The sequence below is a fragment of the Erythrolamprus reginae genome, chromosome 9 (genome assembly GCF_031021105.1).
Source record: "Erythrolamprus reginae isolate rEryReg1 chromosome 9, rEryReg1.hap1, whole genome shotgun sequence".
NCBI classification, from domain to species: Eukaryota; Metazoa; Chordata; class Lepidosauria; order Squamata; family Dipsadidae; genus Erythrolamprus; species Erythrolamprus reginae.
Window position 1 is genome coordinate 349,667 of NC_091958.1, and position 22,447 is coordinate 372,113.

General features: G+C 62.9%; 3 protein-coding genes across 8 annotated transcripts; 1 reads left to right on the forward strand and 2 right to left on the reverse strand.

The window, feature by feature from the left end:
* Positions 1-25: 25 nt before the first annotated feature.
* Positions 26-4,080, reverse strand: GAS8 (growth arrest specific 8). 2 transcript variants are annotated; one of them, XM_070761739.1, is made up of 11 exons: positions 3,976-4,080; positions 3,767-3,877; positions 3,484-3,681; positions 3,156-3,362; positions 3,028-3,082; positions 2,496-2,701; positions 1,926-2,093; positions 1,452-1,538; positions 933-1,142; positions 455-520; positions 26-315 (listed from the first exon to the last, which is right to left on the reverse strand). In XM_070761739.1, the coding sequence occupies exons 1-11, from the start codon at positions 3,976-3,978 to the stop codon at positions 166-168; spliced, it is 1,461 nt and encodes a 486-aa protein (XP_070617840.1). In that variant the 5' UTR covers positions 3,979-4,080; the 3' UTR covers positions 26-165. The 2 variants fall into 2 exon arrangements, with proteins under 2 accessions (XP_070617840.1, XP_070617841.1); XM_070761740.1 differs by having other exon boundaries at positions 3,039-3,082; positions 3,976-4,017.
* A 4,046-nt stretch (positions 4,081-8,126) lies between these two features.
* On the forward strand, positions 8,127-12,441 carry DBNDD1 (dysbindin domain containing 1). Of its 2 annotated transcripts, none has more exons than XM_070761741.1 (3): positions 8,127-8,282; positions 8,397-8,537; positions 9,644-12,441. In XM_070761741.1, the coding sequence occupies exons 2-3, from the start codon at positions 8,465-8,467 to the stop codon at positions 9,799-9,801; spliced, it is 231 nt and encodes a 76-aa protein (XP_070617842.1). In that variant the 5' UTR covers positions 8,127-8,282; positions 8,397-8,464; the 3' UTR covers positions 9,802-12,441. The 2 variants fall into 2 exon arrangements, with proteins under 2 accessions (XP_070617842.1, XP_070617843.1); XM_070761742.1 differs by having other exon boundaries at positions 8,218-8,266.
* Positions 12,442-15,132: 2,691 nt separating this feature from the next.
* On the reverse strand, positions 15,133-21,947 carry DEF8 (differentially expressed in FDCP 8 homolog). 4 transcript variants are annotated; one of them, XM_070761746.1, is made up of 12 exons: positions 21,762-21,947; positions 19,354-19,491; positions 18,716-18,816; positions 18,470-18,619; positions 18,174-18,315; positions 17,915-18,079; positions 17,577-17,704; positions 16,922-17,035; positions 16,743-16,823; positions 16,392-16,532; positions 15,940-16,049; positions 15,133-15,855 (listed from the first exon to the last, which is right to left on the reverse strand). In XM_070761746.1, exons 2-12 carry the CDS (start codon positions 19,475-19,477, stop codon positions 15,753-15,755), a joined length of 1,359 nt encoding a protein of 452 aa, XP_070617847.1. In that variant the 5' UTR covers positions 19,478-19,491; positions 21,762-21,947; the 3' UTR covers positions 15,133-15,752. The 4 variants fall into 4 exon arrangements, with proteins under 4 accessions (XP_070617847.1, XP_070617845.1, XP_070617846.1 ...); XM_070761744.1 differs by lacking the exon at positions 21,762-21,947 and adding an exon at positions 20,927-21,117 and having other exon boundaries at positions 19,354-19,488; XM_070761745.1 differs by lacking the exon at positions 21,762-21,947 and adding an exon at positions 20,927-21,070.
* Positions 21,948-22,447: the final 500 nt, after the last annotated feature.

The following is a 22,447-nucleotide window of genomic DNA, read 5'->3' on the forward strand; positions in this document are numbered from 1 at the left end:
ATCAAAGATTGCCGTGCCTCAGCCGTTTACAAAAAGGGCCCTGAAGGCTTTAATACAAAAGGCAGGTCTCTTCTTGGGCTGGGCCGCTTCCTCCACTGACCCCCCCCCAAAACCGCAGGAGCCTCGGCCCGGCCCGTCTTCCGAGGAGGAGGAGGCCCAGCTCGGCTATGTGGGGGTCGAGACAAACCCCGCAGGGCCCTGGCCGAGGGTGTGTCCCAGCAGGGTGGTCTCCAGGGGTTTGAAGCCCAGATTGTCCAAGGGGATCCCGAAGGCGGTCAGCTTCGCCTCATAGGTTTGCAGCAAATCGTTGTGTGCCTGCGAGGGGAGGAGAGGGCTGTGAGGCCAAAGAGGAAGCTGGGGACACCCCGACCCCACTTTAGGGGCCTGCCTTGCACAGCCCATGCAGCGCCCCCCCTCCCCCGCGAGGCTCCTCCCACTGGCAGCTCTCACCCACCTTGCAGACCCTGGCCAGCTCGTACTGCAGGTCCTTGATAGAATTGTTTTTGGAATCCAGCACATCCTGCGAAGGGGAAACACAGGCCGGTGACAACCACACCCGAGGCAGCGGCTCCTGCTGACCAGGATGGGCCCGGTCCAGTCTTCCTTCCAGGACGCTCCTTCTCCTGTTCCCTCCGCATTGGAAGACACAGAATGAGCATGTCCGAAGGGCGGAGCGCTGGGCACAAGATTGCAGATGGCCTGTGCCGACCCCAAGGCCCCTGCCGCTTCCTGCCAAGACGGCCTCGTCTTTCTCTCGTAGCGCATCTGTGGAAGGTCCCAGGGAGGGGGCCTGCCGGGGTGCCCCTCCCGTTGCTGGAATGCCTCAGCTGCTCACCAGAGAGGTCAGGGCGCTGATGATACACTGGTTTCCACCCTCTGACCAGGCCAGAAACTGACCAGCAGAGTAGGGACCAGGAGGAGGGGTCCCCTACCTCCAGCTTGTGGGTGACCACCGTGAGCGCGCTGGGGTCGAGGTTGGAGGCGGCCAAGACCTCGTTCAGCTGCACCTCCTTCTTCTCCAGGAGGCTGGCCAGGCCGATCAGCTTCCGCTCCAGCAGAAGGTTCTTGAAGCCGGTTTTCTGCTGCACCTCGTTGATGGCTTTGGTGAACTTCTGGTACAGGTCGTCCCGCTCCTCCTGGACCTGCAGAGACAGGTCAGTGGGGCAGCGGCCCTCCAACGGTCACAGCGGAGAGCGTTGAGCGGTTTCCAGCATAAGGACCCCCAGCAGCCAGACGGAAGGCAGGTGGGGGAAGGTCAGCAGAGAGAGAACTGCTGGGGAGCGTGGCCACAACGCAGGGGGTGACCCACTTCCAAGCCCTTGTCAGTCTAGGCCAAGTGGGCCAGCACACAGTGGGGGAGAGTTCCTGCGGCTGTTTACAGAAGCCGGCTGGTTTTGCGCTCCCTCCCTTCCGCCCAGGCCACGGGTCAGCCACTGGCCCCCAGCCCTCACCTTGATGAATCTTTGCTGCAGGACCTCATGCTCCCACTGAAGATCCTTCAGGTCTTTCTCGGTGACTTTCAGCCGGGCCCGAATACTCTGGGGTGTTGGGAGAAAGGGGGCTCAGAAGAGCTGCGAGGCCTTTGTGGGTGGTGGGAATGCAGAACACACGAAAGGAGGGGAGGGACGCGAAGGGGGTCTGTCTCCAAGGTTCTCTTGCAGCCCTCAACTTTCATTCCCTGAACCCGGCCCATGCCACTGAAGACCCCCCCACCCTGAAGGCCTCCGTCACCTGTTCATAGCCCCATTCAGGTGGACCGCAGGAAAGCGGCAGGAGGAGGAGGAGGGGGGGGAGGAAGCACCTTTTCCTCCCCACTCTGAAGGGGGCCAGAGCAGCTCCAGTTGCTGGCACTGGGTCACTGCGGCCACCCACCGCCCTGCCAGCTGCCTGAGCGCCTGTCCCGACCCCAGGGCCCGGCCGCTTACTGCCAAGATGGCCTTGTCTTTCTCGTAGTGGGCCAGTTTCCGCTGCAGCTCGGAGACCTCATCCCGGGCACGCTGCAGTGGCTCCGCCAGCCTCCTGTTCTGCAGGAGCACTTCCGCCATTTCCTTCTCCAGGTGGTCCTCTTTCTTCTTCATCTCCTCCATCTGCTCCTGTGCTCCAGGGAATGGGAGGAGGGGGAGGCGTCTCAGAGCCCCCAAGGCCGCTTCCCCTCCCAGGCTCCCTTCCCCACTCAGATCCCACATGAGCACACACAAAAGGCCAAGCTGGGACTGGACGATAGGACAAGGCAAAGCTCCTGCGTGTTCTTTGGTCCATTTCCTAATGAAACCCTACTGCAGGCTTTTATTTTTTCTTCTCGAACCAGCAAGGACTGTTATTTTTCACACAACCGACACCCAAGAGACAACAAACCTCTAAAAACAGCTCCGTGTAATCTGTCACCTGCCCTGCGCCAATAAAGGAGTGCAGAGCTGCCAGGGACGGTGCGGACACCCTACTCAGACCAGCCGAGCCAGGCCCACAAGGGGGTCCGGCGGGTGCCCTCGGTTTACCTTGAGGGTATTGATCAGTGCCAAGTTGTTGAGGGTGACATCGTTGTAGTAGTTCTTGATGTCGCTGAAGGCCTTCTCGTGGTTCTTCATCAGCGTGTTGATCTGGCCGTTCTTCCTCTCCTCGATCTCGTGGATCTCCGTCTTCCTGCGCAGGTCGAGCTCATCGCGCAGCACCCGCATCTTCTTCTCGTACTTGGCCTCGATCTCTGCAGAAGCAGCAGCAACCAGGCCGGGCTGGAGGCTCCACTCTCCCGCCTGCCTGGGTCTCTATCGCTAGCTGGGGGCTCCAGAGGAAGGAAGGGGCACGTGCTCCCTGGGCCTGAAGGTCCCCCAGAGGCACCGGGCAATGTCACGCCCCGCGAGGCAGCAGGCCCTCTCTGTAACTTTACGGGACGCCAGTCATTTGCAGGCTGAGGTGGGTGACGGACGGGCCCTCCGGCTTTGGAGACCCAGGAGAGAGCACTCACGGACACCAGGCCTGCGTGAGAAAGGAAGCCGGGGCGACTGGGCTGTGCGGAGACCCCAGACTGACCTTTCACTTGCCTCTCAAAGTCGTTGCGCAGATGCGTCAGGTCTTCCTGCTGTTTCTGTGAAGAGAGCAGGGCCGCTTAGTGGGCTCTGCTGCGGAGGGGGAGGGGGCCCTCTCGGCCGAGGACTCACCAGGCGCAGGTTCTTCACCACCATCTCGTTGGCCAGCTCCTGCTCCTTCAGCTCCACCTTCAGGGTCCGCATGTCTTTGCGCAGCTCCGTCTCCTGGGAGCGGTGGTCCTTCTGCGCCAGCTTCATGGCCACCGTGCCCTCTGCCTTCAGCTCCGTCAGGTTGTTCTGGTGCTCGTACAGCAAGTGCTTCACCTTCTGCTTGTACACCTGGCAGGGGCGGCAGCGGGCAGCGCTCAGGGGGCGGGCGGGGGCAGGGAGGGGAGGGGGGTGAGCAGAGTCCAGCGCAACTCCGCCCCCCCTCGCATTCCTCCCCCTGGACGGGCCCCACCTTGATCTCCACTTGGTGCCGCTCCTCGGCCTCCTCCATCTCGCGGTCCTTGTTGCGCAGCTCGGCCTTCTTCTCGTCCAGCTGCCGCCGGGTGATTTCCCAGAAAGTGTGGATCTTGTCACGCTCCAGCTGGAAGTAGTTGCGCTCCTCGCGCTCGCGGTCCAGCTCCTCCCGGACGCGGCCCATGTGCTCCTCCAGCTGCAAGAGGCCCCGCCAGGCTCAGAACCCCCCGGCCCCGGCCCCTTGCCCCCCCCGCCCGCCCGCCCGGAGAGCGCCGCCCCACCTGCTCGCGGGACATGCCGTCGGGGGGCAGCGCGTCCACCACCGCCGGCCCTTTGCCGCCTTTGCCCTTCTTGCCGCCTCCGCCCTTCTTCTCCGCCTTCTTCTTGGGCGCCTGCGGGAGGGTGGAGGGCAGCCCCGCTGAGACCCCCGCCCGCCCGCCGCCCCGCCGCCCGCCATCGCCGCCCGAGGAGGGCGCCCCGCCGGCCTCACCATGACGCCGCCGGAGGGAGACGCTCGGCCGCCGCGTCTCCTGGCAACCGGCCTCCGAGTCTCGCGAGAAGGGCGGGCCGCGCAGCCGTCCCTGACGACCGCCCTAGCAACGGGGCGGGGCCTCCTTCGCTGGCTCGCGGGTTGGGAGGGGGGAGCAGGAGGGAAGCGGCGACGGCGGTTTAACCAGAAGAGGGCGCTCCTGTCCGCGTGCAGAGCGCCGCCTGGTCCGCGCCGCCGGAGCTTGAGGGGAGCTTTGAGCAGCCCCGGACGGCTCCCCCTCTGCCCGGGGCCCCAGCGAGCCGGCGGCGGGAACGGCGAAGCCTCGGCTGCCCCGCCTGCTTCCCGACGGGCTCGGCCCTTTGCAGAGGCGCCGCTGGGCTCCGGAGCCGGGACCGAGTCGCGGGCGTTTGCTGCGGGTGGGAGGCTGGGCGAGCATCCCAGGCAGGCAGGCGACCCCTTGCCCCGCGTCGCTTCCCTTGTGCTCCGAGGCGCCCTCGCCCTCCGGAGGCCGAGGGGGGCGACTGCTCAGCCGTGATGCCCGCCCGCCCCACTTGGCGGGCTGCGTGCCAGACCCGCCCGGCCCCGCCCCGCCTCTCCTCCCCCTGCCCTGCGCTGCTCGACGGCTGCCTGCCTGCCTCCTCCATCCTCTAGTCTAGTGCGGCGGCGGCGGCGGCGGGACGCGCTCGCCCCCCCCCCGCCGCTCCTCCCTCCCCACCGGCGATGAGCGCTCGGGCGGCCGCTGCTGCTGCTGCAGTGGTCGTGGCGGCGCGGAGGGAGGCGGCAGCGGCGCAGCGGGCATCTGGTGCAGGCGGGACGGATGGAGACGCCGGGAGGGGCCGCCCCGCCGGGTGAGTGACTCGGAGGGCGCGGAGGAGCCGCTGTTGCTCGGAGGAGCTGCGAGGTGGGGAGGCCCCGCGGAGTCCGGGGGGTCGGCCAGGCGCTGCGGGCGCTTGAGGAGTGGGCTTCCCCGTTTGGTGGCCCAAAGGCCTTTTGATCTCGGGGAAGTAGCGGGGAGCGGGAAGGACCGACCAGAAGCAGCTTTCTCTCCGCCTGTCAACTTCGGACGCCCCGTCCCACTTTTCCCTGGCAGGGCCGGAGAGCTGAAAGCTCGGCGTCTCCAATGAGCCGAGAGGGCTCCGGCAAAGAAGTCTCCCCCCGCCGCCCCCGCCGCCTTTAGTCTTCAGGCGCTGGGAAGGCGGCGGAGCTGGTGGCCCCGTTTAAGCCCAAGGGGAAGCGCGGTGCCCCAGGGACGGCAGACGGGGCAAGCCGCGGGCTCCGGGGAGGATGCCTGGCGCACGCAGCGGGCTGTTACTGGAACGCTCTCGGACTCCCGGGGCTAAGGAGCCCGCGCGAACGTGCGCGGGGAAGGGAGCGTGCCGCCGGGGGAGTCGGTGCCTGCTAGCGCTCCTCAAAGCTGCCGGAGCGTTGGGTGGGTTGCAGCCGAGGCTTCCGAGCTGAATCTCCGGGGCTCCGATCCAGGCGCGGCGCTTCTGTTTTTAACCATCCCCGGAACTTCCCAAACCCAGCGGGCGCAGGGAGCGACTGGGCGGGGTGGAAGAGCTCCGGGAGTTTCTGCATTGGATCGATAACGTGCAAGGTCCCTCCCCAGAATTCAGCGCACCCCCTGGCCCATTTACGGCTGTCGGTAGATTCCGTTTGAGGGGATCCGGTTCTCGGCGGGAGCTGCCCAGCCCGCCCCGCTCTCCCCTCGCTGGGCCAACCTGCAGCCACCAGCCCGGCTGCGCTCCGCTCCTGTAACGTGAGTCAGCAGCAGCCGCGGCGGTCCTGGCGACGGCGGCGAGAGTGGTGCGCCCGACTCTTCCGACTGCAGGGCGGCTGCTGAATCAGAGCAAGGCGGGGAGGGGGGGACCCCCGGGGGGAGGCAGAAGCCGGGGGAGGGGGGCGGCCTGCTCTGCGTCGGAGGCGGGGGGGGGGGGGGGCTGCTGGAGGCAGGTGGAAGCCTAAAGGGGACCCGAGAGGGTTGGAAGGAAGCGCGGCTGGGAAAGGGCTCGGGCAGGCAGAGAAGCTCATAACGAGCAGCTCTCCCACCCGAGTCTGGACCGCGTCCCTTCTCCAGCTTGGCCCGGCCTTGGCTGCTGCTTCTCCAGGCCACCCAGCCGGCCTCGCTGCTTTCTACCCGCCCCTTCCGCACCCACCCTAAGGAAGGAGGGGTAAGGTCAAGGAAGAGTGGCTCGTGGCCTCTCTCCAGCCACCCCAGTAAGAAGAGGCCCCTCCGGGTGGGAAGGAGGCGGGCTGGGTTGGCTCTCCCTGCAGGTGGAACAGCTTGCTCAAGGCCGAGGCCCTCTGGCTGGGAAAGAGAGGCAGGCCAGGGTGGAAAGGGAGAAAAGCCCCAGCCAGAGATTCTGAAGGGGGGGAATCCCAAGGGGGCTGCCAGCGCTCTTTGGCCAAGGTGGGGGCTTGGCCTGCTGGAGGTGGCAGGGCTTGAACCGCCTCCTCTGCCCCTCGGGGTGCAGCTCTGTCCCTTCCCAAAGGCAGCAGGTGCCCCCCAGCACCCAAGAGATGGTGTGACCCTTGCTGGAAGGGGGAGACCCCAAGTTCCCAGGGGTGCCCTGGCCCCGACCCTCTGCAGCTGCAGCCTTCCTGTGCACGAAGCACCCAGTCCTGCTGCAGGACAGGAATAGCCACGGCAGCCTGGCAGACTCTGGTGGTGGGTGGGCAGGAGAGAGAGGGGGAGGGAGAGAGGGAGGGGGGAAGCCATATGCTCCCAGCTGAATGTGTCTGGCCAAAGGCTGGAGGAGGAAAGAGGCAGGATTGGGGAAGAAGTCCTCAGAGAGGGGCGGGATCCAAATAGATAGATAGAGAGAGAGAGAGACACAGAGAGACAGAGAGACAGAGAAAGAAAGAAAGAAAGAAAGAAAAAGGAAGGAAGGAAGGAAGGAAGGAAGGAAGGAAGGAAGGAAGGAAGGCATTACCAGGCCCTCAGGCCAGCAACATCTCAGGGCATCAGGCGGTTGCTGTGGTCAGGCTGCCCTTGGAGGGCTCCTTTCCCTGGGAGTGGAGTGGGAGGGGCAGGCAGGCCCTGCTTGAGAGGGGCTTCTGGCTGACCTCTGAGACCGCCAGGGGCTTCCCAGAAGCGGCCAACAGGCTCTCCACCCTGCATGCAGGAGGGCCGGGTGGTGAAGAGCCCCTTCCGAGAGGGAGAGGCTTCCAAGTTCAACTCTTTGCCAGCTGGTCAGGAGGCCTCAGCCAGCCGAGAGCAAAAGCCCCCCACCCCTGTTCTTTTCACGCCCCCTTTGCCGTTTCCCCACACACTTGGCTTGTTTAAAAACCTGGCCATGAATAATTCAGGGCTTTTTGGGGGGAGGCACTGGAGGCTGTTTTTCTCCCTTTGGCCTGGCCCCTCCTTCTTCTCCCCCACCCCATAGGAAAAGCAGGGGGGTCCCTAGGACACAAGGGTGGGCTGGGGAAGAGGCTGCCCGAGGAGAGCCAGCCTTGCCAGGCATTCCTGAGCAGGACCAATGTGGGACTTGGAGGGCCCCCTGGCTAGGTTTCTTCCCTTCCCAAAGAGCCCCCCCCCCCCACACCCAGGGCTCAAGGGCAGGAAGGCAGCCTCAGCAAGGCAGCTGCGGAGAGAGGCCCCCTCCCCTGCAGTCAGCTTCCTGCAGCGCTTCCAGGGCCCCTCCAGGAAGCAGAAGCCCCCCCCCCCACACAGAGGGTAACTCAGGCACACCTGGCACACCGCCAGCTCTGGGGCCCATTGGCCCCTCCCTCCCCAGGGCAGACCGGCCTTTGTGCTCTTGCCACCTGCTCCAGAAGAAGCCGGCCTTTTGTCTCCACAGGCGCCAGGCTGGTGGACAGAGCCGAGTCTTGGGTTCCTGGTACCCGACAGCTGCTGCTCATCAGCTCTTGACACGCCCGTCTGGAGGGCTCTGGGGGGGGGCACTGCACACACAGCCCACAGTCAGGCACTAGGTGGACCCGAGGGCTGAGCTGGGAGGGCAGCCCCCCTGCCACCCACACATGCACCCCACGAAGACCCTGATGAGGCCGGGGCAGGGGCGCTAGGACCCTCCCTCCAGGTGCCCCCCCAGGCAGGCAAGGGGCCACGGCAGAGGAGGCGCCTGGGTGGAGGGAACTGGGAGGCTGAGCTGGCCGGGCCTCTCCGGCCCATTTTGTTATTTCAGAGCTGACCCGGGAAGCCCCCAAACTGGAGGGGCAGACCCCCATCACCCTCTCCCTGCATGGGCTGGTGGAAGAGCCCCCCAGCTCTCTGGCTGAGCAGCAGGAGGAGGAAGGAGGGGCCCCAGTGCCCACCTCAGGGCTGCTGCAGGTGGCTGAGCGCCGGCGTGAGTACAGGGCTAGTCCGGGGGTGGGGGAGGCTGGAGGGGGGGCTTCACAAGGCTTCTACCAAGGGAAACATCTTGAGCTCTATCTCCCCCCCCCGCACGGTCTCTCCTCAGAGCCCCTGAGCAGCGTTTCCTCTCTGGAGGTGCATTTCGACCTGCTGGACCTCACAGAGCTGACCGACATGTCTGACCAAGAGTTGGCCGAGGTCTTTGCAGATTCGGATGAAGAAAATGCAGCCCGAGAGCCCCCGGCTGGTAAGTGCCCCCCCCCAAGTCTGTGTGTGTGTGTGTGTTTTGACTGATGATGGGGCACTCAGTGTGAAGCCCCCCCTCTGTTGTGGCAGTGTGGGCACCCAGGCTCCCTGGCTTGTGTTTGGGGTTTCCCCCCCACACACCCCCATCACCTTTGGCTCTGCTTGCCCCACTCGATCCTCCAGGGATCAAATGACGGAAGGACTCTCCACTCCGACCACAGTCAAGGGGTCATTGTACCACTGAAGGCAGCTGGTGGGGGAGGGGAGTTAAGCAGGACCCCTGAAAGATGGCAACCGACCACATGTTCAGGCAGCTGGATGGGCCCCAAGGTCTGGGCTGCCTTCTCTGTCCAGCTGGGCATAAACCAGCAGACTGCCCCATGGCTGGTTGGGGGCTGGCTCAGCTCTCCTGGCCGTGGCGGAGAGGTCACCTGGCCGCGAGGGGGACAGCAAGGTGGGCGTGGCAGCCAGTGCCGCAGGAATCCGGCTTAGGTTTGTAGCCTGCACAGCTCTGCGCACAAACACAGCAGACATACAAGGGGCACCATGAGCTCCAGCCTGACCCGGGACCCCAAAAGATCAAGGGACAGCTGGACTGGGTTGGGGCCTGTAGACCGGGAGGGGGGGGGCTCAACAGCTGCCTTGCCGGCCTTGTGCCCTGCCCTACTTTCTCTTCTGCCCCCTCCCCAAAGGTTGCGTGATCTGCTGCTGCTGATACAGCTAACACGCTGGGCCGGAGGTGGGAGGGGGCCGGCAACAGCGGCTGCTGCTTCCCAGGGGCCGAGACGTGAATCCCCCTCCCTCCAGGTGGGAACAGGCTGAGCAGTTAGGAAAAGCTCCCTGGTTGGGAGGGAGAAGTGGGGCGGGGGGGGGGGCAGCACCCTGTGGACAAGGAGCTCAGAAATTATGTGTGTGTGTGTGTGTGTAGAGCTTCACTCCCTCTTGGGGAGCTCCGTTCCCCTCCCCCCATGCAAACCGAGGCTCCTCTCTGCAGGTGGGCTGGGAGGGCAGCTGGAGCAGCAGAGCAGCCTGGGCGAGAGGGTCTCCATGGGGGGGGAGGGACCGTGGGGTGCATGTGTCTTCTGACCCCCCCCTCTCCCTCCACAGGGCTGCACCCCACCCACTCCGCCCCTCGAGCCGGCTACCTCCGCTCCCCCTCCTGGACACGGACACAAGCTGAACCAGGGCGGGAGAAGAAGCCCCCCGGCACTCCCGAGCTCCCAGCCGACCCCTTCTCGCCTGGGGAGAAGCCAAAGAAGGAGTAGGCGGAGGGGGGAGAAAGGGGGGGGGCAGGAGCCCCTCCCAGGTGCCAACCTTCACTCTGGGACCTTTGCAAAGTGCACCCCGTGCCAAGAGCCCCCCTTCCCGCCTCGCCCTCCATTTGATTTGCCAATCCCCTTTCAGCCCCCCCTTGCCCCCCCGTCCCCTGCTGGCTTTCAGGGCCTCCCCCTCCCCTCTTTTGGGCTGGGGCAGGGGGGCTGAGTCAGGGCTGCTCGCCCAACCTTACTTGGAGGGGGGGCTGGTGGCGAGAGCTGCTGAAGCCTGAAGGAGGGGCGGCCTCCCCTCCAGCCACGTGCCTTGAGTGCCGGGACCAGCCACCCGAGATACCAAAGGAACCGAGGGGCGAAGGCGGCACTGTCTCGTGGGCCCTGAAGCAGCCTGGACCCTGGGGCTCCCCCTGCTCAAAGCACACGTCGTCTTCAATGGCCTTAACTCTCGCCCAGATCCACCACTTTGCCCAAAGTGCACAGCGCCCACTCCCCCCAGGCTCGGCTATCCCCCCCCCGAGCCCCCCCACATCACAGCAGGAAAAGCTTCCCTCCAGAGGGAGCCGGCCAGCGGGGCAGCGGGGCTGGAAGGTGGACGCAGCTGATGTGGTGGCTGACCAACCTCCCAGGTGCTCGAAAGAGCTGAGCCACCCAAGGGGAAGCAAAGGGCTGGAACAGGATCCCCGGTGCTTCCAAAACCCACAGCTGTGGCCAGACCCTCTGGGAGGAAGGCCGAGGGCGGCTCAGGATGCTGGTGGACGGCAGAGAGCTTCCCTCCCCTCCCCGGACAAAAGCTGAAGGATCTCCCCAGGGAGAGGCAGCCAGGAAGCCCCCCCCCAATCTCTGAGCCTCCACAGCACCCGGTAGTTCAGGGTTCACCAATTCAGAGTCCTTCCGTGCCCACAAGAGTGCCACGCCCTCTGCCAGAACAGGGGGACGTGGTCTGGGGTGGCGCTGGGGGGGGGGCAGTCTCTGAGCACAGCACCCTTCCCCAGTCCCCACCCTCTGGATACAGCCGGGCCTTCTGCCTGCCAGCTCAAGACATGGACTCCAGCCAAGAAAACACCGCACAACCCGACCTCGGCTGCCATTAAACCTCACCTGCCAGGGAGCTCTGCATGAGGAGGAGGAGGAGGAGGAGATTCTGGGGGCCACCGGCAAGGGCCCTGCTCTGCCACCCCCTCCCCACCTTCCCTGTTCATTCAGGCAGCCCACGGTCTCTCCTTCCGCAGCCACTGGCCCAGGAGGACAAGGCCTGAGTAAAGCAAGGGGCAGGGGGCTGCTCTCCAGGGCCAAGGAAGGGGGGAGGCTCTGCAGAGGAGACCCTCCAGTCCAGGGTCTCCTGGCTCCTGAGGCTTCCTGGGTTCTCTCCAGCACGGGGACAAAATCCCAGGAAGCCGGCTCAGAGTTGTTCTTGGTGGGGGTGGGTCCAGAACAGAAAAACAAAAGGTTCCCTCTGGTTGACAGCAAGTTTAGTTTATTAGATTTGTATGCCACCCCTCCCGGAAGACTCCCGCTCTCCTTCCCCTTTAGGGCCACTCAAAGGGACTGACGCAAACGTTTTCAATGCGAGGGGGTGTGTGGAGAACCCTCCCCTAGGAAAAACGTTGTACGGACTCCTGGAGAGACATCCAGGCAAGGAAACCCTGCCCCCTCCCCGGCACAAAGTGGCCAAGCTGGTCCTTTTGTGAGGGGCAACAGGAGACCCCAAGCCCCCATTCCATGCTTGCTTTCCCTCCTCCGGGCCGGGCGGAGCTGCTGGAGAGAGAGGCTGATCTACCATCCGAAGCACCCTGGCCCAGAAGGGCAGCCGGCGTGGGTCTGAGTGCAGAGTGGCCAGCTCCTCCCTCCAGCAGCACCAGAGTGGACCTTGCAGGCTCTGCTGAATCCTGGCCGTATCCCACACCCCCATCTTCTTCTTCTTCTTCACATTCCAGGCTGCATGTTGGGGTCCAGCCATTAGTGGGTCTCTCTTGCCTTTGCTACCAGTCTGGAAGGGGAGCTGTGCTCAATGCTTATGCACATGCTCAGAGCTTTTTTGATGACATCCGGGCAGGTGGCCAGAGGCTCCCACTGTCCCCTCTACCAGTTCACCGAACTGGTAGCAACTCACCACTGGGTCAAGCACAGATAACACTGAGTACCAATTGTTCCTCAACTAGACAGCGTCATCCTCTTGTGCAGCAGTGGGGGGAACCCCTTGCAAGATGAGGCGACTACCGATGACGTCCGACTGCCCCACGAAAGGCAGGCATTGGGTGTGGGCTGATGATTAGGGCACCAATCAAGGAAGCAAGCTCAAACGCACACGGGAAGGGGGGGCCATTTGCATTCTAAGCGCCAAGGAGCTCTTCCTTGTGTCCCAGCATCAAGGAAACCCTGGCTAAACTCCCAGCAGGAACTCAAGATCTTCCCAAGGGCAGCCAACTCCTGCCTTTTGCAAAGCAAGACCCTCCTGGGGTCTCTACAATACTCCACCCAACCAGCCTGGTGTCCTCAACACTTGGAACCTTTCGTGCTCTGCATTCCTAATTTAACACCCACCCCCATCCCATCACTGGATTAAATTCTGTCCATACTTGTACAGCCCCTCTGCTACCTCTGATGTTCCGATGATTAAAGTCGTTTCAAACGGTCTCTGTAGAGTTTTTGCTCCTCCTGATTCGTTTTAGGCAGTCGGTCAGCGCACACACGGAGAAAAAGCTGTAGCGTGGAAGCATTTTCTGCTACTTTTCAAGGTGACCTCTGCTCGCTTCTAAGGTAGACATGCAAGTTAGGAAACTCATCTTGGTTTAAGAGAGCTTCTTTTTCTCCATGCTAGGACCCCCTCCCACCCCCCAGGCATTGCAAGGAGACAGCTTCAGGGCTGGGCCATCCGTGCGTTTTCCAGGCCAACCTGGTGGGAAAACGCAGACCAGCTTCAAGGTGGTCAGTCTGGATGAACCACAGTCCAAGTCAGGGGTGAAATTCAACAACTTTCCCTACCAGTTCTGTGGGCGTGGCAGGGGAAGGATATTACAAAATCTCCCTTTCCTCCCCACTCTTGGGCCAGCCAGAAGGGGTATTTGGCGCTTCTCCAGAACCTCTCAAAACACCGGTTCTCCAGAACCTCTCAAAACCTGCTGGATTTCATCCCTGCTTCAAGGCATGTTGAAAAGAGAACTCCCGAGGGGGGGGGGGGACAGGAAAGCGGGTCAGGCCTTCGCTTCTGCTGCTTGGAGATGTGTGTGTGTGTGTGCGCGCGCGATAAGGTGGCGGCAGCAGCGGCGGCGGCAGAGGGGAAGGCAGGGGACGAGCTGCCCCCGTTTGGGCCCAAAATAGAGAGGCTGGGGGGGGGGGGGGTTGTAGCTCTGCCATTGCGGGACACCTGGATGCAATATGCGAGCTGTGCATTGGGGCAACCTTTCGGCCTGGCATTCCGGCTGCTAAAGCAAAGCCTCCGCCGCCTGGGAGGATGCAGCCGCCCTTCCTGCACACAAGAAGCGGGGGGGCGGCGGCGGGACGGTTCATCCCCAGGGCTCGGGCGAAAGCCGATCGCAGCTCTTTCTACTCCCGGGCTGGGACGAGCTGCGCAGGCGCCGGAGCAGCCCTTTCCAGGGGAAGGGAGGCGCCTGCCGCGCCACCGGAAAAGCAGCCCGCCGGGCAGCCGAGCCCGGGGCCTTCGGTTCCGCCTCTAAATTGCCTCCCGCATCGGGGCTGCTCCAAACCGGCGCCCTTCGTGAGGGCTGGCTTTTAACCGGCTAGCCGACCGTTAACGGGAGGTGGGAGCCGCCATCCCTTCGGGAGCAACTGCCCTCCACCGAACTTTGCTCCGCTTTCGTGCACTCTGCGAGCTGCTGACAGGACCAAAGAGGATCCTCAAAGGCTTCGCTCTCTTCCAGTTTTATTTGGGGGGGAGGGGGGATCAAGACACCCTTGCTCCTCAGCCCTTCTTTTTAGTGGAACATAGTCTCCCAAACCCTTTTTTCCAAGGACACCTCGTGGACCAAATGTCTACAAATGCCATCTTTCTTCTGAACTAGGATGGATAGCCTCCCAAAGGATCTCCAGGAATGTCTTCAAAACCTGGTGGGCTCAAAGCAGGCCTCAATCACGATGCTCTTCATCTTCCTAATATAAAACATGTCAATGTCAGAACCACAAATGACCCAAATTTGTGCAGGAGAATCCAAGTCCAGGTTTGCTTGAGCCTTCCCAGGTGGTGAGATGGGTGGAGGGCCACTTCTATCCTAAGGGTGAAGGCGTTAATCTCATCATCACCCTGCAGCTGAAAGGGGGGAGGGCAGGGAGCTGTGCTGTCTTTAAAACATGGGGGGGGGGGGGGGGTGTTCCCCTAATCCAGGGAACTGTTCTGACCTAGGCTTCGTGATCAATAATATAGCACAAACCTCTTTCATTTTAATGGCTGGTAATTACTTTCATTCCAAACTGTAATAAGTCCCAAACAATGATAAGTCAGACAACAGTCTTTCCAGAACAGGCAGTTAAGCACACAAACCTTGATCTTCCTTGACAAGCTGCTAAAGACCAATTAGCAGGAAACTTGACAAGGCCAATACAGAGCCTCCAAGCTAGAACATGAGTTGAAAGAAGTTGCTCCTGGAGAGCCCTCCCTTGTGCTCCACTTATATAGCCTCTCTGGGAGGGGCCAATGATCTCCAAGCCTTCCTCCCAAGTAGTCCTCACCTGTTCTTGCCTTCTGGCAGCTCTGCGCATGAGCATGTTGAGAACAGCCCTCCCTCCCCCCCCCCCGTTCCTCCCCAGCCTCCTCGCTGTCCAACTCTGACTCTTCGCAGGCCACTGGCAGACCACAACAGAAACATATTCTTCCTTTTCAATATTTCTTAGGATATTTCATTTTTCTAGGAGAGGGGTGGGTGCTAACGTCCTTCAGATGACAGAGTGAGAAGGCTCCCAACCAAGGCTACATTTAGGCCAGGAGACTTGAATGGAAGATGCTGCCCCCCCCACAGCCTTCTTTCTGGCTGCCAGAATATACAATAGCAATAGCAGGTAGACTTATATCACACTTCATCAAGCTTTTACAGCTCTCTCTAAGCAGTTTACAGAGTCAGCCTCTTGTCCCCAACAATCTGGGTCCTCATTTGACCCACCTCGGTAGAATGGAAGGCTGAGTCAACCCTGAGCTGGTGGTGAGATGTGAACTGCTGAACTACAGCTGTCAGTCAGCTGAAGGAGCCTGTAGTGCTGCACTATAACCACTGCGCCACCCCAGCTTTCACAAGAGTTGGAACTGTACCCCAAATTGGATTCCCCCCCCATTAACCTCTTTTAGAGGATCGAAAATAGCCTACAAACACATCAGACTTCAGTATTTATGCTTAGCTTTATTTAAAGTGATTTTAGTGCTTGTGATAAATTACTGTGGTGTAAAGAGTCCCATAGTCTCTTTTTTTTCATGGCTGGCAGAGACTATTCTATAATACATCCAGTCCTGGCAATTGCCGCCATCTTGGGCTAAGGGGATGGGAAAGGAGAACCACGTCTGTCCATCTCCAGGTCAAGGGAAGAACTTTCCAAATGCCATCCTTTCTACAGCCTGCCCAGCTGCAGCCATTGTCTTTGCTAAACTATCGTGGGCTGTAATGAAGCCAGAACAGCTGGACTCTGTGCCGACCAAGCAGGGGTGATGCTACCATTTTCCATAAACCCATCTGGCGGCCCCTTCTCCACCTCGGCCAGTTGCAGCCAGGACTTGAGCCCCTGAAGGAGATCCTCGGACTTGGAAACTCAAGGAGAACCTTGGCACCTGCCCAGAGGTGGAGGGGCAGCATCCTTCTCCAGCTTGGGCATGGCATTCCCACCGCTCCTTCCTCTGGCAGGCCTCTTTCCTCCCCCGCCTGAGCTGCTTCCCTTCCGGAAGGACTAGGAAGTCGCGGGCAAGCTGGGAACTCCATGGCTTGGCTGCGGTTTCGGAGAAGTCGCCCCTAGGCTTGCGGCTCCATGTTGTTCTCCCTGAGCAGCGACTCTTTCCTGAGACTAAGTCGAGCACATTTGGGGCATGTGGTGGAGTTGTCGTAGAAGCAGTCTCTGGGGCAGGGAAGACAAAGCGCCCGTTGGCTCCCCTCTCCCAGAGGCGCCAGGGAGCAGGTGGTCGTCAGTGCCCCCACTCACCTGTGGAAGACGGCTGAACAGTCCGTGCACATGGAGGTGTGGCTGTCAAAGGGGAAGAGCACGTCCCCCTCCTTGCAGAGCTCACACACAAAGCCCTTGGCTTGGCACCGCTGTGAGAAGGGGAAAGGGAGTCTGGGTGGTCAAGGGGCCAACCTGGGCCCTTCCCACAACTACCAACCCTGTGCTGTGAAACACCTACAGGCCTCATACAGACAGACCCATGAAGTGGTGGCGGGAGGGGAGAATCTTCCAATACTGGAAGAACAGTGGTTCTCAGCCTGGGGGTCAGGACCCCTTTGCGGGTGGAGCAACCATTCCACAGGGGTCGCCTAAGACCACTCCACCCCTGCAGCGACTGGCAGGGAGGAAAAGGCCTCCGAGGGGCCCCCTGCCCCTCTCTACGGCCACAGCCACTCTCGGGCCGCCCCCCTTTCCTGCCCAGCCGGCCTCACCTCACAGTCCAGTTTGATGTGCTTGGCAAAGAGTGTGTGGGTCTCCGTCAGGGAGCAGCTGAGCCGCCCAGCGTGGATGTCCATCAGATCTTGCAGAGAGTACATCTCATCATTCTCCACAAAGTGCTGCCGGTCCTGCAGCTGGAGGGGGGTCACAAGGCTTCAGTCTTCCTTCCCCGGGGGAGGGGATGGGCAAGCGAAGGGAGGAGGGAGCTCTCGGCCAGGAGGGCTTCCCACGCCCTCCCCCACCTAGGAAAGCCAAAAACCCCAGTCCAAGCAGCCAACCGCCCTCCCGCCCAATGCTTTGAAGAGGTCAGTGGGCCCTGATGGGACAGAGCTGCCTCCGCTGACCTGGAGCAGCAGCCGCGCTTCCATGGCCTCTTTGCAGGTGATGAAGTAGGGCTTCATGAGCAGGATGTCCTGGCGCAGTTTCTGAGGAGGGAGGCCCGGTCGAGAAACGGTCGCTCAGCCCCGGCTCTGGTCCCCCACCCAGGCCCCCTCGCCCCACGTCCAGCCCTGCCGACACTCACCCGGATCTCCACGAGCTCCTCCACGTAATTGAAGAGGAGAGGGTTCGTCTCCCGCAGTTTGAGGACCGGCCGGGACACCATCAGCACCAAGTAGCGCATGCTGCACCGACAGACCTGAAAACCACAGGGGCCTCCTGAAGGAGAGGACTGGGGAGGTCTGCGACTAGGCAGAGCATCCGAGGGGACCCGGCCTGCCCCGAATGACGGGAGAGCTCTGCGCGGGATGTGATCGGGGCAGGGCGCTTCCTCTCCGCCTCCCCTGGATAACAGGGCCCCGTAGGAAGTGTCCCCACTCACACGGTGAGGCGGAGGGTGAGCCCCCAGTCCAAGGAAGGCTGGCAAGACCCACCGGCCTTTCATCCCAGGGCAGATACAGGCTGCCCACCTGGTCTGCCCGGCTTCCCTCGTCCCACTCCACCTGGTCCGCCCACAGTCCAGGCAGCTCCTTTTCTCCAACCAGCTGCCCCCCAGTTTGGTCTGGAGAGATGGCCGCACTGGCTCTCACGTCAGGGGAGGAGGTGGCTCAACACAGCTGAAGGACACCAGCCTGTCCCTCAGAGAGGTTCTCCTGATGGCCCTTAGCGGTCACACATTTCATTCCCCACCGCAGGCTCGTCCACTTCAGCCCTTTCATCCTCCCCCAAGCTCCGCTTACCTTGCGGGGCTCAAAGTCCCAGTTGTGGATGACCCTGGCGGGGATGACCGCTTGGTCGTTCCAGTGGCAGCTGCTGCAGTAATAGAGGCCCGTATAGTCACACTGCCGAGCTTCACCTGGGATCCCACCTGTGGCGGGAAGAGCAAACGGGGGTGAGCAGCGAGGCAGGGAGCCGCCTTCCTTTGGGGCCTCCCCTCCAGACAGCGGGGGCCAGAGAGGGGAGCCCAAGCTCACATGGCGAGACCCAGACGGCTGGAAGTGACCCTTACGGAGGCCGGAGTGAAGCCAGGGGCTCTGCCCAGGGCGGGTTCCCATTCAGCCCCCCACCGCTTGCTTACGGAGAGAGATGGGCGCCCGGCACTCGGCGCAGCGGTAGTCCTGGCTGTCCAGGCCCGTCTCCGGGCAAATGCTCAGCTCGTACTCAGCCTGGTGGCTGACCTTGGAGCGCACGCATGGCTTGGCAATGAGGTCCAGGCACTTGCTGTGGCAGCGGTAGGAGCAGCCTGGGAGGAGGGAGAGAAAGCGCCAGGCTGGGGGGCGGGGGGGCCAGAACCAGGCTCTGTGGGCAAAGGGGGGGAGGGGCGGGGCAGTGCGCACCTGTGCAGGTGTACCAGGTCTGGAGCAGCCCCCAGATGACGGTGCTGCACTTGTCACAGGTCTGTTTCACCCCCTTGCTCTTCTCCTTGTAGAAGCGATGCTCCAGGATCACCCGGAGGTTGGGCTCCTCCTCACTGGGGTCCTGGCGGGGGCACATGGGGGGGGCAGTCCTTGGCCCTCTCAGCCCACAGCCCCGCCCACTCCTTCAAGGGCTGCAAGGCCTCCCAAGGACCCAGCTGCTCGAGCCCTCCCCCCGCCCCCCCAAATCCCCCGCCATCGCCCCCCCCGCCCCGCACCTTCAGCTCCTGCAGCCGCAGCCGCAGGTGGATGAGCCGCACCACCGCGTCCTTCTGCTTCTCGGAGTTTTCCGGCAGCTCCAGGATGCGCTGCTTCCACTCTTCGATGGCCTGGCGCAGCTGCTCCACGTCCGAGGCCAGGAAGAGGCCCTGCGGGGGGGGGCAGCCTGTGCCGAGAGCTCCTGGAGGGGCTTCCCACCAGGCCCTCCCCCTCCCGCCCCCGCCCCCATAAGGCTGCCCACTTACCACCGGGCGCGAGAAGTGGTCCTCGGCCAAGCCCAGGTCCATGCTGCGCTCTGAGCAAGGGAACACCGCCGGCTCCTCCGCAGAGAACCCCAGGTTCATGTCTACATGGGGGGGGGGGGGAAGTGGCCGAGCCTTCAGACAAGGCAGAGCATTGCCACGAGAGGGGGCAGAAGGACGGAGAGCCCCCCCTCTTGGTCCCTCCGAGAAGCCCGGAGAAGCCTCCCAGCCTTGGCAGAACTGACAGCTGCTCAGGGGTGGCCATTTCTGACCGGAAACACACACACACACACACACCTGCAGCCCAAATCCCAGGGGACGGAAGCAGTTTGAGGCCACGGTGTCATGTTGGGAAGCAGGAGGGACCGTTTTTCTCTGCTTGGCCCCTCGCAAAGGCCTTGCCCTGTCAGCCAATCGGGGCTCTGCTTCAGGAATTTAGGATTCCCAGGGAGAGCTGATCTCCGGCTGTCCCAGCAGCTGGGTATTAACTTGGAGCCCCCCCCAAAAGGCTGACATCAATGGGGGCCCTTGGCCAGAGAGATCCAGCCCTCACATCTCCAACGGGCATTGGTCCAATCTTAGGGGAAAGGAAGGAAAATCCCCCTGGATCTGGAAGCGAGGGGGAGGGTCGGAAGGCTCACCTTTCTGAGGAGAGTCCTCTCCGCCCCCGGCTGTCTTCTGCTCCTGCCGATTCTGCAGCAGGGCCTTGTCGAACGGGTTGAGGTGGCCCTGCCGGAAACGGGCCAACTTCTCATCATATTCCATAGCAGTCCAACCTGCTGGGAGGCAAGGCCAGGGGGCAGAGCCTGAGCCACCCACAAAGCATGCCTCACCCAGGGTCGGGGGCTCAGCCTGCCAAATATACTGTCCCCCCCCCCTCTGCCCAGTAGAGTTTCTGCTTCGCAGCCTCTCAAGCCTTGTCGACATCCTGGGAGGCAGAAAAGCCAGTTCTGCCAGCTCAGGTGTCCCTGTGTGCTTTGCAGGCTCATGGACACACCTGGCCGGCCGGTCGAGAGCACCTTCTGGGGCAACTCGGTTGCCGCCAGCCATGTCCTAGGGAGGAGCAAGGATTCCAGAGAGAAGCCTTGCCAGGAAACAGCCAGTCTCAGGGAGTTCCAAGGGCAGGCCCTCCCTCCGTCCCCTCCTGATCTATCAGGGTCGCTTGTACAGCTCAGAGCTCTTGGCAGTTTGGGGTGCGGAATTTCAGGACCCCCATTTCAGTGTCCTGTGATCTTCAACCTTGGGGACTCTCCCAGTGCAGAGTCTCAGCCTCCCTCCAGGGAAAGAAGCTTGAGGGGGATTTAGGGAGCTCTAGGGGGAGGGGAGGTGAGAAGAGGGGAGGGGGCTGGCAGACGTGTGCTGTCTGTGTGTGTGTGTCTGTCTGGGAAAGGACCCCCACCCACCACCTCCACCTTTGGCTCTTTTCTTCTGCCTCATTTTCTCAAGCAGGGCTCACAATGACCTCATCCAGAGCATCCGGGCTTTGCTGGGACCCTCAGCCGGGTGGATCCCCCCCCCCCCCCCAGAAAGGCTCTGCCTGATGAAGACGTGGAGGAGGAAGCAGCTTCTCTCTCTCTCTCTCTCTCTCTCACACACACACCCAGCCAGAGCGGGGGAGGGGTGGCCCCTGGCCCCTGCTGCTTCCCCCCCTCCCCGGGCTCTGCGGAAGAGCTCTGCAGGGAAGCCCCCCCCCCCTCGCCTTGGCCTGGAGCGGAGCTTTCCAGCAGGAGGCCCCGAGAAGGCCCGGAGAATGGCAAGCAAGCAGGAGACACGGTCGGGCGAAGCTCTCGGCCCCTTGGAGAGGCCGGGATTCAAAAGCAGGAACCACCAACACCCGTCACCGCTGTTCTTGGAACCGGGGCGAAGCCACAACGACTCCCCCCCGCCCCCGCCGGAAGGCAGAAGCAGGGCGGCCCTGCGGACTCCGCTCGGGGGAAGCGCGCCGGGCTCGCCTGCCAGAGGCCCCGCGGAAGCCGCCCCCGCTCGGCCGGGACTCTCCACCAGGGCAGCCCCGGAGGCCTTGGGGCGACAGGCAGCCCGCGCAGCCCAAGGCCCGAGGGGAGTCTGGGGATCACCCGGGCCTGGCGGCGGCCTAGCCACACCGACGGGGCCTCCGGGAGAAGCGGCCTCTGCTCCAACCGACGGCCGGACAGGGCGGAGAGCGCCCCCCCCCAACACGCACACACCCAGGCCGCCCGGGGCCCCCGCCCTTACCTGCGCGCCCATGGGGAGGGAGGGGAGGGAGGGAGGCCCCGGCCCGGCCCGGTCGCCTGGCCCGGACGCGCCGCTTCCTCCGCTTGCTACATTGTAGCCCGCCGCCCGCTCAGCCCAGCGCGGCCCGGAGCGCCCGCCACGCCCGCTGCTGCCCCCGCGTGGTCGGAGGACCCCCACGCGCCGCCTCTCCCCCGCCCTCGGCCGGCTCTCCTGCCGGGACTCCCCACCCGCCCTCCCCGGGCGCCTGGACGGCAGCAGCAGGGCCCTTTCGGGGGCTTCCCCGCCCGCCTTCATCCCCGCCCGCCTTTCTGGTGGTTGAGGCGCCCGAGGCGGCCGCCAACTCTGGCCAAAGCGGGGGGGGAGCGGTATCCAAGGTGGCCCTGCGCCAGGAGCCCCCACGAAGTGCGCCCCCCGCTCCCTCCACCTTCCCCTCTGGCCGCTTAGAGGGGGGGCACAGCCCAGGGGCCTCTAGTGGCGGGAGGGGCTGGGAGAACGAGGGGGTCATCAGCCCTGCTTCCTTCTGGTCCCACAGCTGAGGGGGAGGGGAGACCCAGAGGGGAAATCCCCCCCTCCAGGAAGGGGAACCCCATCCCTTTCCCTGCACAGGAGCTGCTGCAAAGTGGCCCATCAGAGCCAGTCAGTCAGTAGCCCCCAGTGGCTGGGCCTGAGGGGTGACTCTCAGCTTTGGGGCCCTGGGGGCCACTCCCCCTCCAGGCAGTGCTTGCTTGCCCCGAGGTTGGGCTCTCCAAGGCCTGAGGGCCACTGAGGGCCTTCTCTCCCCCTCCCCCCTCCCAGTGCCTGGTCTGGGATTAAGGAAGAGCTCCACTAAGGGCACCTGGAGTTTGGTTTCTCCGGAAACTGTTCCAGTTGAAGCACAAGCGTCATGATCCCTTCAGCCATTGGAGCCACATGGGGAGGACAGTCCTCTGGGCTTCCTCAGGAGGCGTCCAGCTGAAAGAAGAAGTGAGGCCAAAGTGCCTTCCTTGCAGGGACTTTCCAGTGTTTCCTGGTTGATATGCCTGTCCTTGGGGGGGGGGGGCAGCTGCCTCTTTCAGAACAGGCTGGCGGTGACAAGAAACAAAGGCCTGCAGCACCACACACAGACACACACACACACACACACACACACACACACACACACACACACACCTTTGCTATCAGTTCAAAGGCCAGGCTGGCTCACCCAGGGAAGGGAGGAGATACAATTGTGTTACTTTTATGGCCTCAGCCAGGAGCTCCCTTGACCCCCTGAAGGACTTTCCTTTGTTTCCAGCCAGGCAGGGCCCAGAGAGTCCGGGGTTATTGCTGGAGAAGGTCTTTGCAGAGAGTGGGGGGCAGTGGTGACCACACAACTTAAGCCCCACCTCTTTTTTCTTTTGAACACCTGTGCATTGCTTGCAAGGGCCAGCTTCATTCTTTGGTCCCCACTCCAAGGGACCCCCCCCCGAACCACGTGGAAAATATTTGAGTGCTGTTGTTTGTGGTGTGCATGAGGGTCCCATGGGCGGAAGTGGGACCTCC